Source organism: Phyllostomus hastatus, unplaced genomic scaffold, assembly GCF_019186645.2.
Source record: "Phyllostomus hastatus isolate PE091 unplaced genomic scaffold, TTU_PhHast_1.1 phas_scaffold_345, whole genome shotgun sequence".
Classification (NCBI taxonomy): Eukaryota; Metazoa; Chordata; class Mammalia; order Chiroptera; family Phyllostomidae; genus Phyllostomus; species Phyllostomus hastatus.
In genome coordinates, this window is record NW_025334024.1 from 17,682,615 (window position 1) to 17,695,376 (window position 12,762).

The 12,762-nt window shown below is 58.8% G+C and overlaps 1 protein-coding gene across 1 annotated transcript; it reads right to left on the reverse strand.

Moving 5' to 3' along the window:
* Positions 1 to 435: 435 nt before the first annotated feature.
* On the reverse strand, positions 436 to 8,854 carry PLEKHG4 (pleckstrin homology and RhoGEF domain containing G4). The gene is made up of 21 exons (XM_045819004.1): positions 8,344 to 8,854; positions 8,083 to 8,178; positions 7,885 to 8,008; positions 7,706 to 7,799; positions 7,558 to 7,632; positions 7,361 to 7,477; positions 7,093 to 7,191; positions 6,856 to 7,004; positions 6,565 to 6,703; positions 6,353 to 6,469; positions 4,463 to 4,645; positions 3,710 to 4,212; positions 3,388 to 3,634; positions 2,623 to 2,712; positions 2,318 to 2,539; positions 2,054 to 2,224; positions 1,798 to 1,975; positions 1,295 to 1,411; positions 923 to 1,159; positions 720 to 835; positions 436 to 554 (listed from the first exon to the last, which is right to left on the reverse strand). The coding sequence occupies exons 1-21, from the start codon at positions 8,852 to 8,854 to the stop codon at positions 549 to 551; spliced, it is 3,591 nt and encodes a 1,196-aa protein (XP_045674960.1). The 3' UTR covers positions 436 to 548.
* Positions 8,855 to 12,762: the final 3,908 nt, after the last annotated feature.

Sequence of the window (12,762 nt, forward strand, 5' to 3'; positions counted from 1 at the left end):
AGACACTGAGTCATGTAACCAACCTGACCCAGGTAACAAGGGTCTGGGCCTGGGGAGCCCAGGCAAGAGGAGGGGCCCAACAGGATGGGCTTGCCCCTCCACCTGAGGAGCTTGGCTCAGAGACCAGGGCTTGGGAAGCAGCTGCTGGGAACTCACCTATGCTCCTCCTGAGGAGTGGGGCAGCCCAGTCACTGCCTAGAGCTACCTGGTGCTCCAGCAGCCTAGAGCATGGAAACACCCCGCCTCTGCTCTAGCCTAACCCTAACCCACAACTGGGGTGGGAGCTGGAGAGGTGACAGATGAAGGAGACATGGGTCCAGGAGCCCAGAATCAGGGTGGTCATTCAGGTTCTGCAGCAGACTCCACTGGAGAGGCCCCTGCCTGTCTGTCCAATGGGCATAGACATCCAAGAGGGTACTCAACAGGGCAGTGCGTGTGTGCTGGAAGTGGCGCTGGTGCCACTAAGCCCTGGTCATAGCAGATCCAGAGAGGTTATGTTCCTTGGAGCTACAGGCTGCTGGATCCACTGTTCACCTTCACGCCTGGGGTCAGACCTGTGGTACCAAGCTAGACATGAACACCTTATTTCCTCAGCTCAGGGTCCAGGTAGGGTCTCTGAGGAATGGCTCTGGTTCACCCACCCCCACTTCCACCTCTGGGCCTTAGGCCCAGACTGGGCTGGGGAGGCGCTGGAGGATATGAAGTGAAATGGAACTCACGTAGGACAAGTCCTCAAGGACCTTGCCCAGGACCTGCCCTGACACACAGCTGCTGTCAGAGCCACTGGAGCCACTAGCTGACGGGCACTGGGACGAGACCTCTGAGTCCTCAGGAGCTAGGGAGGGACAATGGGTGAGCTGTCAGCAGGGGCGGCCCAGACCCCAGGTCATGCCCTCCCGCCCCTGGCTTAGCCCAGACCTACTCAAGGATGGCTGGCTGCCCAGCTCCACTTCAGCCTCCAGCGCTGGTTCCTCTGGGAAGCTGGTGGAATACAGGGACCAGCGGAGGCCCTGAAGAGCTGGGTCTCTGTACAGGTGCAAATTCAGGGACCCCAGCACAGAGCAGGAGGCAGGGTCTGCAGGCAGGGAGCGCGAGGTCCCCAGGTAGGGGTTGTCATAGTCTAAAGGAGCCACAGCAATGGAGGCCCGAGAACGAACTTCTGCAAAAGAGAGGGTCAGAGTGGGGCCAGTGAGAGCCCACCTGGGCCCAGGTCCTGCGGAAAGCGAGGACCGGGGCTGACAGAGTCCACGTTGCCTTGTACACAGCTCTCCTCACCCCCACCCCATAAGGCTACCTCGGCACTTCAAAACGTAGTTGATGGTGCGGTCGTTGATAGCTTCCTCGTTAGGGGCGATGTCCCGGAAGGCTTTGTTCCCCACACCCATGGACACCATCTCAGCCATGCGCACCTCTGGGTGAAGAAGACATCAGCCTGGCCCTCAGCTTCCATTGGTTTCTTCCCCTTCAGTCTTTCCTCGATGCACATGCCCAGCAGACAAACCACCCTGCGCGCTGAGCTTTTGTGGGGCCAGACTCTCTTCCCAAAAACCCTGTGGGCAGGTGTAACCCCCACCCCTCCCGTAGAGACAAGGCCTCTGAAACTCAGAGATTAATACTGTGTCCACGGTCAGAGACAGTGACAGCAGGACTGCTGACTTAGAGGTTCTTTCTGCTGCACTTGCTGCTGCTGCTGCTGGACCTCCTTCCCACTTCCTGAGCATTTCCAAGTCCTTGGCCCTCCCTGAGCCCCTGTGGGACAACGGAAATCTCCAGGGTGAAGGAGCGGCAGGGACCTACCCTTGTTGTGGACAGCCTGCTTCCAGAGCAGGTGGGAGATGTCAGCTGTCCAAGCTTGCTTGGTGGCCAAGCTGGCAGCCTGCAGCACAAAGGTGTCCCTGGCCTTGCGACGGCGGAACCAGATCTCGAAGCGCAGGTTGCTATCCCCACAGCACTCAGTGAGGCCGAGGTCGGCCATCTGTGTGAGCAGCAGAGGCATGGGGTGAGGCACCGGGAAGCAGGGCCGAGCAAGGCAGAATGGGGGAGGAGGGGCTACCTTGAAGGAGCGCTTGTAGGCAAATGTGTCGATGCCCGTGGGTCCTCGGCGAGGCTTGCTGAAGAGCAGCAGCTCCTCAAAGAGGAACACGCGGCGCAGGGACTTGTGGCGCCCTGTGCGCACCGTGAACTCATCTTGTCGCACCAGCTGCCCCTGTTCCTTGAGGTTAACCTGCCGAGTTGGGGCCCAGTGGGTGCCCAGCCCTTTCTGCCCCCCTCCCTTGCCGCCCGCCGAATGTGCCCACCACGACCTGGTATGACTCACATCACAGCCCCGGATGGCATCCATGGCAAGCAGGTCATTGCCATGTCGCAGCTGGAAGTGCACCAGGCTCTGGGCGGCCTTCAGGGCACTGAGCTCCTGCAGGGGCCCCCCACACGCCCGTGCCAGCTCCTGGAGCAGCAGTGCGTACTTGCTCATGCGCTGGATGGGCTTCAGGAGGTAGGAAGCCAAGTCCAGGTGATCTCCCAGCACTCGCTGCTTGTCCTGCCGGGGGGGGCAAGAGACTATCAGGCAGCCAAGGATACTCCCGCCGTTCCCCTTCCCCCTGCAGACTCGGGCTTGCCTACCTTGAAGAAGGAGTGACCATAGCTGGTCATCAGGGCGTCGGACCGAGGTTTATTTTTGCTGTACAGCGCATACATCCCAAACTGCACCCTCTGCAAGGACACACAGCTCAGCCCCGGGTGCACGGGGCCAAACCGCTCTCAGCTTGAGAGGACCCACATGCCAACAGGCAGCTCCCGGGAAGGCCTCCCCCTGCAGATCCAATCTTCCGGCTTTGAATGAGGGAGATCTGTGCGGGGGGGCTCACCCACAGGCCCTCTGGGGAAGAAGTCCTGTGTCCAGCTCCGTTCCTCCCACGGCTCTGAGAGCACTCTCTGGTCTCGCCTCACCTTGGACGACTCCTTTTCTCACTACACCTTCACCTGTCTCTTCCTTGACACTGGGCCTCTTTCCCACCGCAGGCTTTGCACTTGCTCTTTCCCCCCCGATGGGACCTCCGACGCCAGCCCCTCTCTCTGACCGCAGCTCAATCCTCTGCTTCTCAAAGACCTAACTGCTCTCTGTAAAGGGGGAACCCCTGCCCCACTGGTAACTCATGGTCATCTACCTATCCTGATTATTTTCTTCCCAGCCCCAACTATTGTATAATTTAGAACTACCTTTTCACTTTTGTGTCTCCTCTCCCTAACTATAAGCATCCCCAGGGGCAGGGCCCCATTGGTCCCATTCATAGCTGCACTCAGCACAAGGCCTAGCACCGAGCATGTGCCCAGCAGCTTTGCTGAATGTGGCAGAATCAGCGGGGCCATGTGGCCCAGGGGGCTTACGTGGCGCAGGAAGGCATAGGCCACCCGGGGTGGGTGCCGCGTGCAGGCTTCCAGCTCACGCAAGAAGAAATGGCAGTGGAAGTCACGCAGCTTCTCCAAGTTGCCAAAGAGGTGGGCACGCTGGCCACGGAGGCCCTGGGGCACATCAGGGCGATCCAGCTCAGGAAAGTAGTTCTCTATGGTATAGTCAAGGGCACGGACATACTCCCGCTCTGTAGCCACCATCTCTGCCAGCACCAGCTGGAGCCTACCAGGTAGGTGGAGTCAGCACCCTAGACATCTGCTCTGCCGCTGCCCTCCCTGCCCTGCCCAATGACTGTACCTGTTGGGACTCCTGGGGTCAGAGCTGCCTGGCAGAGGCATGATGGGGGGTGACCCTGGCTGGGCACCACATCCCATCTCTGGTCTGTGGCAGGCAGCCACAATGGCCGCGTGGTGGCAGTGGTGGACAGACTCTCTGAGACTCTGCCCCAGATTCCGATCCAGGCTGTATGCCTTCCTCAGAGGAGGGGTGGCAGGCGCAGCTGGGACCCGGCTGACACAGAGGCTAGCTGTGCTGCCCGTCGGTGGCGGCTTCAGTGCAGCTTCTAGCTTCTGGTCCAGGGCCAGCCAGGTGTCCTGGCACTGTGCCCAGGCCCAGCGGCACTCCTGGCGGATGCTTTCGGAGCCCAGCCCTGTGGCCAGAGCCCACATCTTTCGGAAGTGGGCAGGAGGCAGTTCGGGGTACTTGGTCCAATGCAGCTGCAGCCGCTGCAGCACAGTCCCCGGGCGCTCCTGCTCCAACTCCGCCAGCACTCGCTGCCCCTCCTCAGCCCACGTCGAGGCCTGCAACATCAAGACCACACGGGCACTGACGGGGGAGCCCACCAGGACTGCCAAGCCTTCTCCCCACTCTCCATCCCCACAGGGTGCTGGCCCCAGGCCACATCCCCAGTGGTTGGATTTGGGGTTAGACGAAGATAAGAAGTGAGAATAAGCAAAGCAACCAGGAAGAGCTCAGGCTGTGGAGGAGCTGGGCAGCTAGCCCTCTGGCCCTACTGACCACCTGGAGGCAGGGACAGGACCCGTCACACACCTGCTTGAAGTAACACGACAGCCTCTCAGCATCTGCCAGCCATTGCCGCCGCTGGGCCAAAGCCCTAGAGAATTCAGTCAGCTGGTCTTGCAGGGCCAGAAATCGGGCCCCAAGGGGGCCCAGTTCAGCTGCCTCCCAGCCAGCCAGTGGCTGCAGAAACTTCTCCCCTCGCCTGACCTGCTCCTAGAAACAGGGACTGGGCTCAGTGGCCGGGTCTGGGGGCCCAGCCCCCAAGCCCAGGTTTCCACCACTGACATCTACACATTATCACCAGGTTTCTCCTATAATTAAAGACCCTCCCCCACACACACACATTTCCCTCTCTCTCTCTCTCTCTCAGCTCCTCCCCACAGCCAAATCTTCCTGGAGAAATTGTCTGTCCTCACTACCACCATCACTTCACCTCCTTAGTCCACTCCAGTCCCACTCCTGCCCGCCTCCCTGCAAGGTTCCGGCCTCGTCTGAGTCCACTGCTTGGCAACATCCAACCCTCTCTCTCTTGGCTCCCAGCCCGCCCCGCTTTCCTGATCCCCCTTGTCTTTGTCTGGTGGTTCCTCCTCCTACTCCCGGACCCTCACCCAAGCCACTGATCATGGAGGCTCCTGAAGGCTGCCCACCCTATCTCCCCAGGTGATCTCGTGCGGCCACACTTCCAATGGCACCCACACATCCACATCCACCAAGTGACCGTCTACAGCCAGATCTCTCCTCTGAGTGACGGTCCCAGTCCCGACGGGTCTTTCTCTCAGTGCCCCTGTCAGCTCCGAACCACACCCGAGACTGGATTCATGAATGTCCTTTCCCCAGAAAGTTCTTGTCTCCCGCTACCTCTCACAGGGAGCAGAACCCATTCATTCCTACAACCTCCCTCTCACATGTGCCCAACATCAAACCCCATTAGTTTCTCAGATCCAACCCCTCTGCTTCCATCCTGGCCAGAGCAACCAGTTCCCACCTGAAACACTACAATTGCACGCGCTCTCGCTCGCTCTCTCTCTCTCTTTCATCCTCACCCAACATGCAGAAAGGAGGAAGAGAGGGAAAGAAACATGGACACGAGAGAAACTTGGATCAGCTGCCTTTCGTACATGCCCTGACAGGGAATCAAATCCACTGCCCAGGCATGTGCCCTCACCAGAAATCAAACCCACAACCTTTCAGTTTATGGGACGATACCCAACCAACTGAGCCACACTGGCCAGGGCAGCAATTGCCTCTTCAGTGGACTCTCCACATCCATTCTCCAAATCACCATCTACCCAGAAACCAGGGTGGTCATGTTCCTAGAACACAGATCTGAATGTGACTTTCCTGCTTAAACTGTGCAGCATTACAGGGCCAAAGGATCTGGCCACAGACCACTTTTCTAGCCTTGTTTAACCTCATCTCACCCTTCTCTCCCTCCCTGTTCTGCTCTGCATTTCAACCTCACTGACCTTCCTATGGTTCCACGGGCAAGTCATGCTCCCTTCTGCCACAGGATCTTTGCACATGCTCACTGTTCACTCAGCCTGCAATGTCTCATACCTCCAGGCCTCTTCTGCCTGGTTGATCCCGACCCATCCTTCAGATCTCAACTCAAAAGTCACCACCTCAGGAAAGCCTGCCCAATCAACTCAAAAGTCACTACCTCAAGAAAGCCTGCCCAACGCCCCTTCTGGGTCAGGTGTTTATTATACACTGAGGTAGAACCACCTGCATTGCTTCTCTCCAGAACTTTTTTGCCTCAGTTTGCAAACACAAGTATATGACTCTGAACCTTTAATTACTTCTCTGCTGGATTGTAGATCCCAAGAGAGCAAAGGATAGGTTTGCTTGTACCTATCCAGCATCCCTAATCCCTAGCAAAGTGCCCCAATACCTACAGAATGAAGAAGTGGCCAAGCTCACCTGGGCAACCTGGTCCAGCTCCCGAAAAGGGCCTTGGGCCTGGAGCAGTGTGTCCAGCGAGGGCTCCCTTGGCTCCTCCAGTGCTGGCCAGCCCACCTGCTGCAGCCACACTTCAATCTGGAGGGGCACAAACAGGGAAAGGACAGCTGCTGTGGGTTGGGTGGTCATGCTTGAGATCAGGGGTGGGGCACATCTGGGTGGGCAGTTCCCACCTGGTACAGACCACCCTCCTGGGCCTTCAGTGTCTGGACCAACTCCAGTGCCTGTACTCGGCGGTTACTCTGCAGGGTCAATTGGTGCAGCAGCCCATCCACACAGCTGTACAGCTCATCCACCTTGTCCACTGCTGGCCTATGGTAGGGTACGTGATCTTAGGGTGTAATCCAGTTGCCTTGCTTCACTCCACCCTATCCTGGGACCACAATCCTGGCTGGTTCTGAGCCAGCCAACTGAGCCACTGGCATGGGATATGGTGCACTGGCGGAAGCTGGGCTTGTACCTACCTGTAGTCTGGGCTCTGGGTCACCTCTGGGACCTCCTGCTTCAGCCATGCCAGCTCCAAGCTCCCCTGGCACTGTAGCCATGCTAGCCGTGGTGAGTCTAGCACGTGCTGCATCAGGACCCGTGCCTGCTGTAGCAGCTGACCAACTTCCTGATTAAAGGCAACACGCAGTAGAGGTGAGCATGGGAGGAGAAGGAGACAGGGAGCATCTGGGGAGGAGTCAGGAAGGGACACTCACCTCAGGCTCCATGGGCTGGGGCGCAGCCTTCATGCTCTCAATGGCCCCCTGAAGCAGGGTGCGCACCACCTGGCAGCTCTGCAGTAGGGCTTCCAGACGCTGTGAGTAGGAGCAGGCAAGACAGGGCGGTGCACAGTGCAGGTCCCAGGCATTCTGGGTTCCAGGCTGTGGCAGCCAGCTCCATGCTGCTCCAGCCAGCCCAGGAGAAGCTCCTCGGATGGCTGGGTTGCCGGCATACCCCACCCCACGCCCTACCCGGTGCACTGACCATGCGGAAGTCCAGCCAGGCCTGATGGCAGTAAGGCAGGCCTCCTCCCAGTGAAGCGGGTAGCGATGAAGTGGAGATGTGGGTCAGCAGGCTCTGATGGGAGGACAACTGCTCCAGCTGCAGGAAGAAAAGGCGTTGCGACCCAGGCCTGGAGAGGCAGTACCCCACCACCACCCCTAGCCAGCATGGCTCAGTACCTGCAGCCCTGAAGGCACCTCCTCTGGCATTTTTCCCACCAGCAGCACCTGGTGCACAGACCCTGGGGCTGCTTCCTGAAAGGAATCTGAGCTCAGCCCTGCCCCCAACCCGATAGTTGGAGGTGGGGAGCTACAATCCTGTACTCACTTGCAGTTGGCTGAGCCCCCAGAAGAGGGAAGAGCTTGGAGGACAAATTCGGGCATCCACTAGCACTGTCAGTCCCAGAGCTTGTACTTCAAGGCTAAAAAGGCAACTTTTGTTCAGTACCTAGTTCCCAGGCCCCGCCATCTCATGGCGCAGGCTCTGTCCCCCAACCTCACCCTAACCTGGGGATGCTTTGCAAGTAGAGCAGGAGGCGGATGAGTTCGTGGCTGCAGCACTTGGGATGAAGCCAGGTGTGGCTATGGGCACACAGAAGCAGCACGGCTCGGCCTTCTACATCCCGAGTCCCTGAAGGGAGAGGGCAGTGAACATCTGCCCAATCAGGTAACCCTACCTCCACCACCTCTAGTCCCTCCTGCTACCTGGCAGGGCAGCCATGCCACTGGCCAGCAGCTCCCAGGCGAGGTCTTGGGCCAGGAGGTAGTCAGCAGGCTTAGGGGGTGTGGATCTGCTGGGATCTTAGAAAGGGAAATGGCTCGGGTCTGCATTGGCCCACCTGCTCAGAGATCCCTTCCCTGCACCTGGACGTGAGCCTAAGTAGGGTGGGAGCCCTCCCCAAATCCTGGCACCCCCTCCAGGCACTCCCACTCCCTTCCAAGCCATCTCTGTCCAGTCTCCCTTACCTGCCTCCAGCAGCTGTGATGGTGTCTCAGATAAAGGGCCTCCAAGGTCCACAGAGTCGAGGTCCAACCCCCCAGTTTCCAAGCTAGCTGGCATTACTCTGCCTGGATCTGGGTCTCCTGCCAAACCTCCCCCTTGGCTGGCACTCTTGCCCTGTGCCAGGCCGAGGTGGGAAGACATTGGACATAGGAGGCTCTCCACCTCAGAGGGAACGGCTGCCTCTGACTTGCCTGAGGAGCCTCCTAAGGTGATCCTCGGGCCATCCCCTGACCCATCCACAGACATCCGTCCTGGGGTTGACTGCAGCTCCCCAGGCACAGGGCTGCCCTGTAGCCCTTCACCCTGGGCTTCCCCTGCAGGCGGTCTGGGAGGATTGGGGTCCTTAACCTGCATCTGGGGAACAGGTTCCTCCTCATCCCAGGCATCTTTGAAACTGCACACGGCAAACCTCCAGTCGGTGGCGTGGCTGTGGGAGTCTGGAGACTCATCCCCCTCCTCCAGGGGCCCTTCCATCACCCACTCCTTAATGGTGGGGGGCCTTCTCAAGGCAAGTGGGAAAGCGGCTGAGGCCTCGGTGTGAGCTGACGTCTCAGCTCCCCCAGGAAAAGGGTTGAAAACGGTCGGGAAACACTCGGCGGATAAAGCAGAAGGCACTAGGCTGCCGGAGATGCCAGTTTTGGTGCCGGGGCACCGGGGACGCAGACGTTGCCGCAGCTCAGGCCTGAGGAAAGCGGAGAAGGGCAGAAATCTTCCTTCCGTCCTGGCCCTGCCCGTCCACGCTCACGTGGCTCCCACGCTCTGAAGCGCGCCCTCGCGGCTTTGCTGTTCTATGAGGGCGGACGCTGCCTCGTGCTCGCACTCGCAGGCCCAATGGGACCCTAGCCTCTCCGGGGGACTCGCGCGCCTCCCCCCCACCCGTCTGCCCGCCGCACTCACACCCCCAAAACACGACACAGGGATCAGCGAAGGTGAGGAGCCCGCGCAACCGGAGCCCTCCAACGTACCGCAGCGGAGCCTCGACGGCGCGTAATAACGCGCCCCCGGCTTCCGCGGGCGCCGCCTCCTGGCCGCGGGGGAGGGAACGCAGAGCGTCCGAGGTCACGGGCGCCGCGCCGCCCCCTGGGGGCCGGAGGACGGAGCCACAACCCACCGCGCTAGACCCGACGGCGGATGCCCGCTGCCGGCCAACTCTTACCCCGCGGGTCAGGACGGCTCGGTTCCACCCGCACCCCAGGGCCCCGCTGACTTTGACTCAGCTTCTCAGTCTGGTAGGAGCAACGCCCAACGGCCGTTACACCGTTCCCACTTCCCAAAAAGCGGTGTAGTGCGCAAGTGAGTGAGAAAGTGGGTCTTTCTGGGGGTGAAGGGAGGGCGGGGCTTGGCGGGGGGCAGGGAGGGGGAATGCAGGCAGGGTGTGGTCCCGCCTCAGCCTCCCTAAGCAAAACAAGGAGCATTCATTTCTCTCAGCCAGGAGAAGAAAAGTGTGGGTCCAGAGTCCCTAAGTCCACACTATCTAAGCCCAGACCAGCTGCTTGGGGCTGCTGGGTGCCAGTAGAGGTATCTTCATGGAGGGTGCGAGGGAGGGGGTCCTCCATTGCAGCCCCATCTTCCTTCCAGGCCCCAGGCCCAGTCACCAAGAAATAAGTTGTTTGGTCCCATGATGGGGAGAGGGGCTGCAGTGGGGCTGGAGAGAGGGAGGGGGTAGGGAGGCCTCTGGGGTGGGAGCAACCCAAACCTGTCAGAATCCACCAATTCACCAGGCCCAGATCCTCCACTCCCTTATGTTCCTGGCATTTCTTCCACAAACACCCCTTCCCCAGCCAACACCCCCTTCCCCGCAAAGTCTGGCCAAGGAGGCTAGGAATGAGGTCTGGTCCTGGAGCCAGAGAGATGCTAGCCCAGGCCTGCACCTCCACTTACCTGCTGGGTGAGCTCTGGCAACTCAGTTCTCTTTGAGCTTCACCTTACTCGCCTGTTTAAAAAAAAAAAAAGCCATTTCTTTCTCTTGGGATTGTCATGAGGACTAGGGAAGACCCTGTGTGTCAAATGTCCACTTGCTGCCAGCACTGCCCCTCACTTCACTCCCAGTCAGAGGGTCCTCAACTGATGAAAGTCGCTTGGATAGTTGACCTGGGAGATCCCTTTGAGGCAACTCCCTAACACTCCCCAAAATTTGTGGGAAGGTTGTTAGAAGGTCGGCTATATGCCCCACAGCATGCTCAGGCCCTTGATTCCTGGGTGTAATGCCCTCCCCAACTCTAAAGCAAAGCAGCGACCTCCTTCGGGAGCCCGAGGAGGCTGCCAGAGGAGGGAACCTGAGCATCAGAAGCAGGCACGGCAGGAACAACAGCATTCCTCCCTCCTCCCAGCACCCAGAGTCCAGGCTCTCAGCCACCGAGGAGACTTCTTCATGAGCTGATCTGGCTGCAAGAGAGGAGCCTTGGAGTTGTCCTGCTCCATCCCCAGCACCTCAGTGGGCCGCTCATCCCACCCTCCTCCAGCGTCAGTGAGCATCAGGACCAACCTTAGCTCCCTCCCCAGCTATCCCAGGGCCGCCCACTGAGTCACTGCCTCCTGCTCCCTCCCACCCCTTCTGCTGCCCACTGTCTGCCCACCTCCACCCACCAGCCAGGCCCCCAAGGAGGGCTAAGAGCTGGGGGGACCTGCTGGCAGGCACACACAGCCCTGCGATGCCGGAGGCAAATAAAGAGACCTCAAGCCACAACCCAGAGCTAACCCCAACACCCCTAGGCACAGGCAAACAGATTAGGGCCAGGCCCTGGTTAATTCATTCCACACAGAATGTGCCTTGTAAGCTGCATGCACACAGAGACTACGTGTTGTCCACTTCTGGACTTTCAGCGATAATAAATGCATAGGGGAGGCCTGAGACTGGTCACATTGTCCCTGCCCTCCTGAGGCTCTCCATCCATGAGCCAGATGTCAGTCAGAGTCACAAATGGACTCAGAGGCTCTGTCTGAAAGGGACACAGAAGAGGCAGAGAGCCACAGGATGCACAGCCCCAGGATGGCAAAGATACAGATAGAAATGGGAACAGACCGCGGCCTAGTGGGGAATACTGGGGGCTGGGCCTGGAGTCAGCCGGGCTGCTGACCACAGCAGGCTCTGTGGGCTGAGATTGCAGGACTGAGCAGTGACTCATGGGGCCCATCTCCGTGGTTCTCCTGGCAGCAGAATCCACTCATAGCAGCCTTTTCCACTGAGATCATAAAATGTGGATGGTCTTCCCTCCCCTGCCCCTTTTCCAACCTTCCCTCACCTTCCCTCAGCCTCCCATTCCTTGCCAATACAAATAAATCAAAGTCAAATGGGAGCTCTCTGCCTCAGTGGGCCTAGTAATACGGGACCTACAGTTACTGCCCTTACTCCATCCCAAATCTTGCATACGCTCTTTAGTACTACCCCAGACAGTGAGGGTGACATATACCCAAACCTTCTGAGCTCTCTCACCTTTGGCCCAAATAAACTCCAAACTCCTTAGTGTAGAATCTAAGGCCATCCAGAGAGGCATCAGATCCTTCCTGTCCAATTCCCATACTGGCCTGGAAGACTCAACTGATTACAAACCTCAGTTAGCCCACCGCTACCTGGAATGCCCACACCCATCTCCCCCTGATGAAAATCCTTCCTCCTTCAAGGGCTGGATGCAGCTCAGGTGGCACTGAAGGCCATTTCTGCCATCTGGCCCAGTCCGGTGGTGACCCACAGATGAGCCCTTGACTTGCTCTCCTGCATCCCAGATGCCTGTCTCCCAGGCACTGTGCTCACTCGCTCTCGTCCCCCAGTCCCCTTGCAGCTGACCCACCCTATCTGCCTGGCAGCCCCACCATTCTTAGTTGCCCAGCATTGGGCCCAGGAGCCCCTTTGCACTCTCTCCCGGACACCATCAGTTGCCTGATTGTGTGAATTTGATTTCTACAACCTTTCTAATCTAGTCATTCTCGAAGGGCGTGTTCTGTGGCCCACCTCCCTCTGGAGCGCTGGTCAAAATGACACATTTTGGGACTCCCAAATATCTGCTGAGTCTACCCACGTAGAACCTTTGGGGTAGGCCCAGGAATCTGCAGGTCTGGTAAGCTCCCCAATGATTCTGACACCGAAGTCTGAGAATGGCTGCCTGTCCTCTTCATGTCCCGGGGTCGCCTCCCAACAGGTCTTCTCTCGCCTTTCCTTCTACCAATCCGTCCTCCGCCCGGAGTTTCACACATCGCCCACCTGGCCCCAGCTATATTTGAGCTCCCTAAAGCACATCAGTGCCCACATCACGCCCAGATCCCAATTCTTTCAGGCCAGCTCTCTGCCACCCTCAAAACTCAGAAGGGCCTCCCTACCCAAGCCATGTGTCCCTGGCTGGCTGCCCCTAACCACATCTCTCGCTGCTTCTTGCTTTTTGCCACGT

What these genes read in the sequence shown, in the direction of transcription:
- PLEKHG4 (XM_045819004.1), bottom strand. Translation starts at nt 8,854, where the DNA reads ATGGAAGGGCCCCTGGAGGAGGGGGATGAGTCTCCAGACTCCCACAGC. An exon ending in ATCACAGCTGCTGGAGGCAG is followed by an intron (nt 8,179 to 8,343) that starts GTAAGGGAGACT and finishes TCCCTTTCTAAG; the next exon opens with ATCCCAGCAGATCCACACCC. An exon ending in GGGCAGCCAGCCATCCTTGA is followed by an intron (nt 836 to 922) that starts GTAGGTCTGGGC and finishes GTCCCTCCCTAG; the next exon opens with CTCCTGAGGACTCAGAGGTC.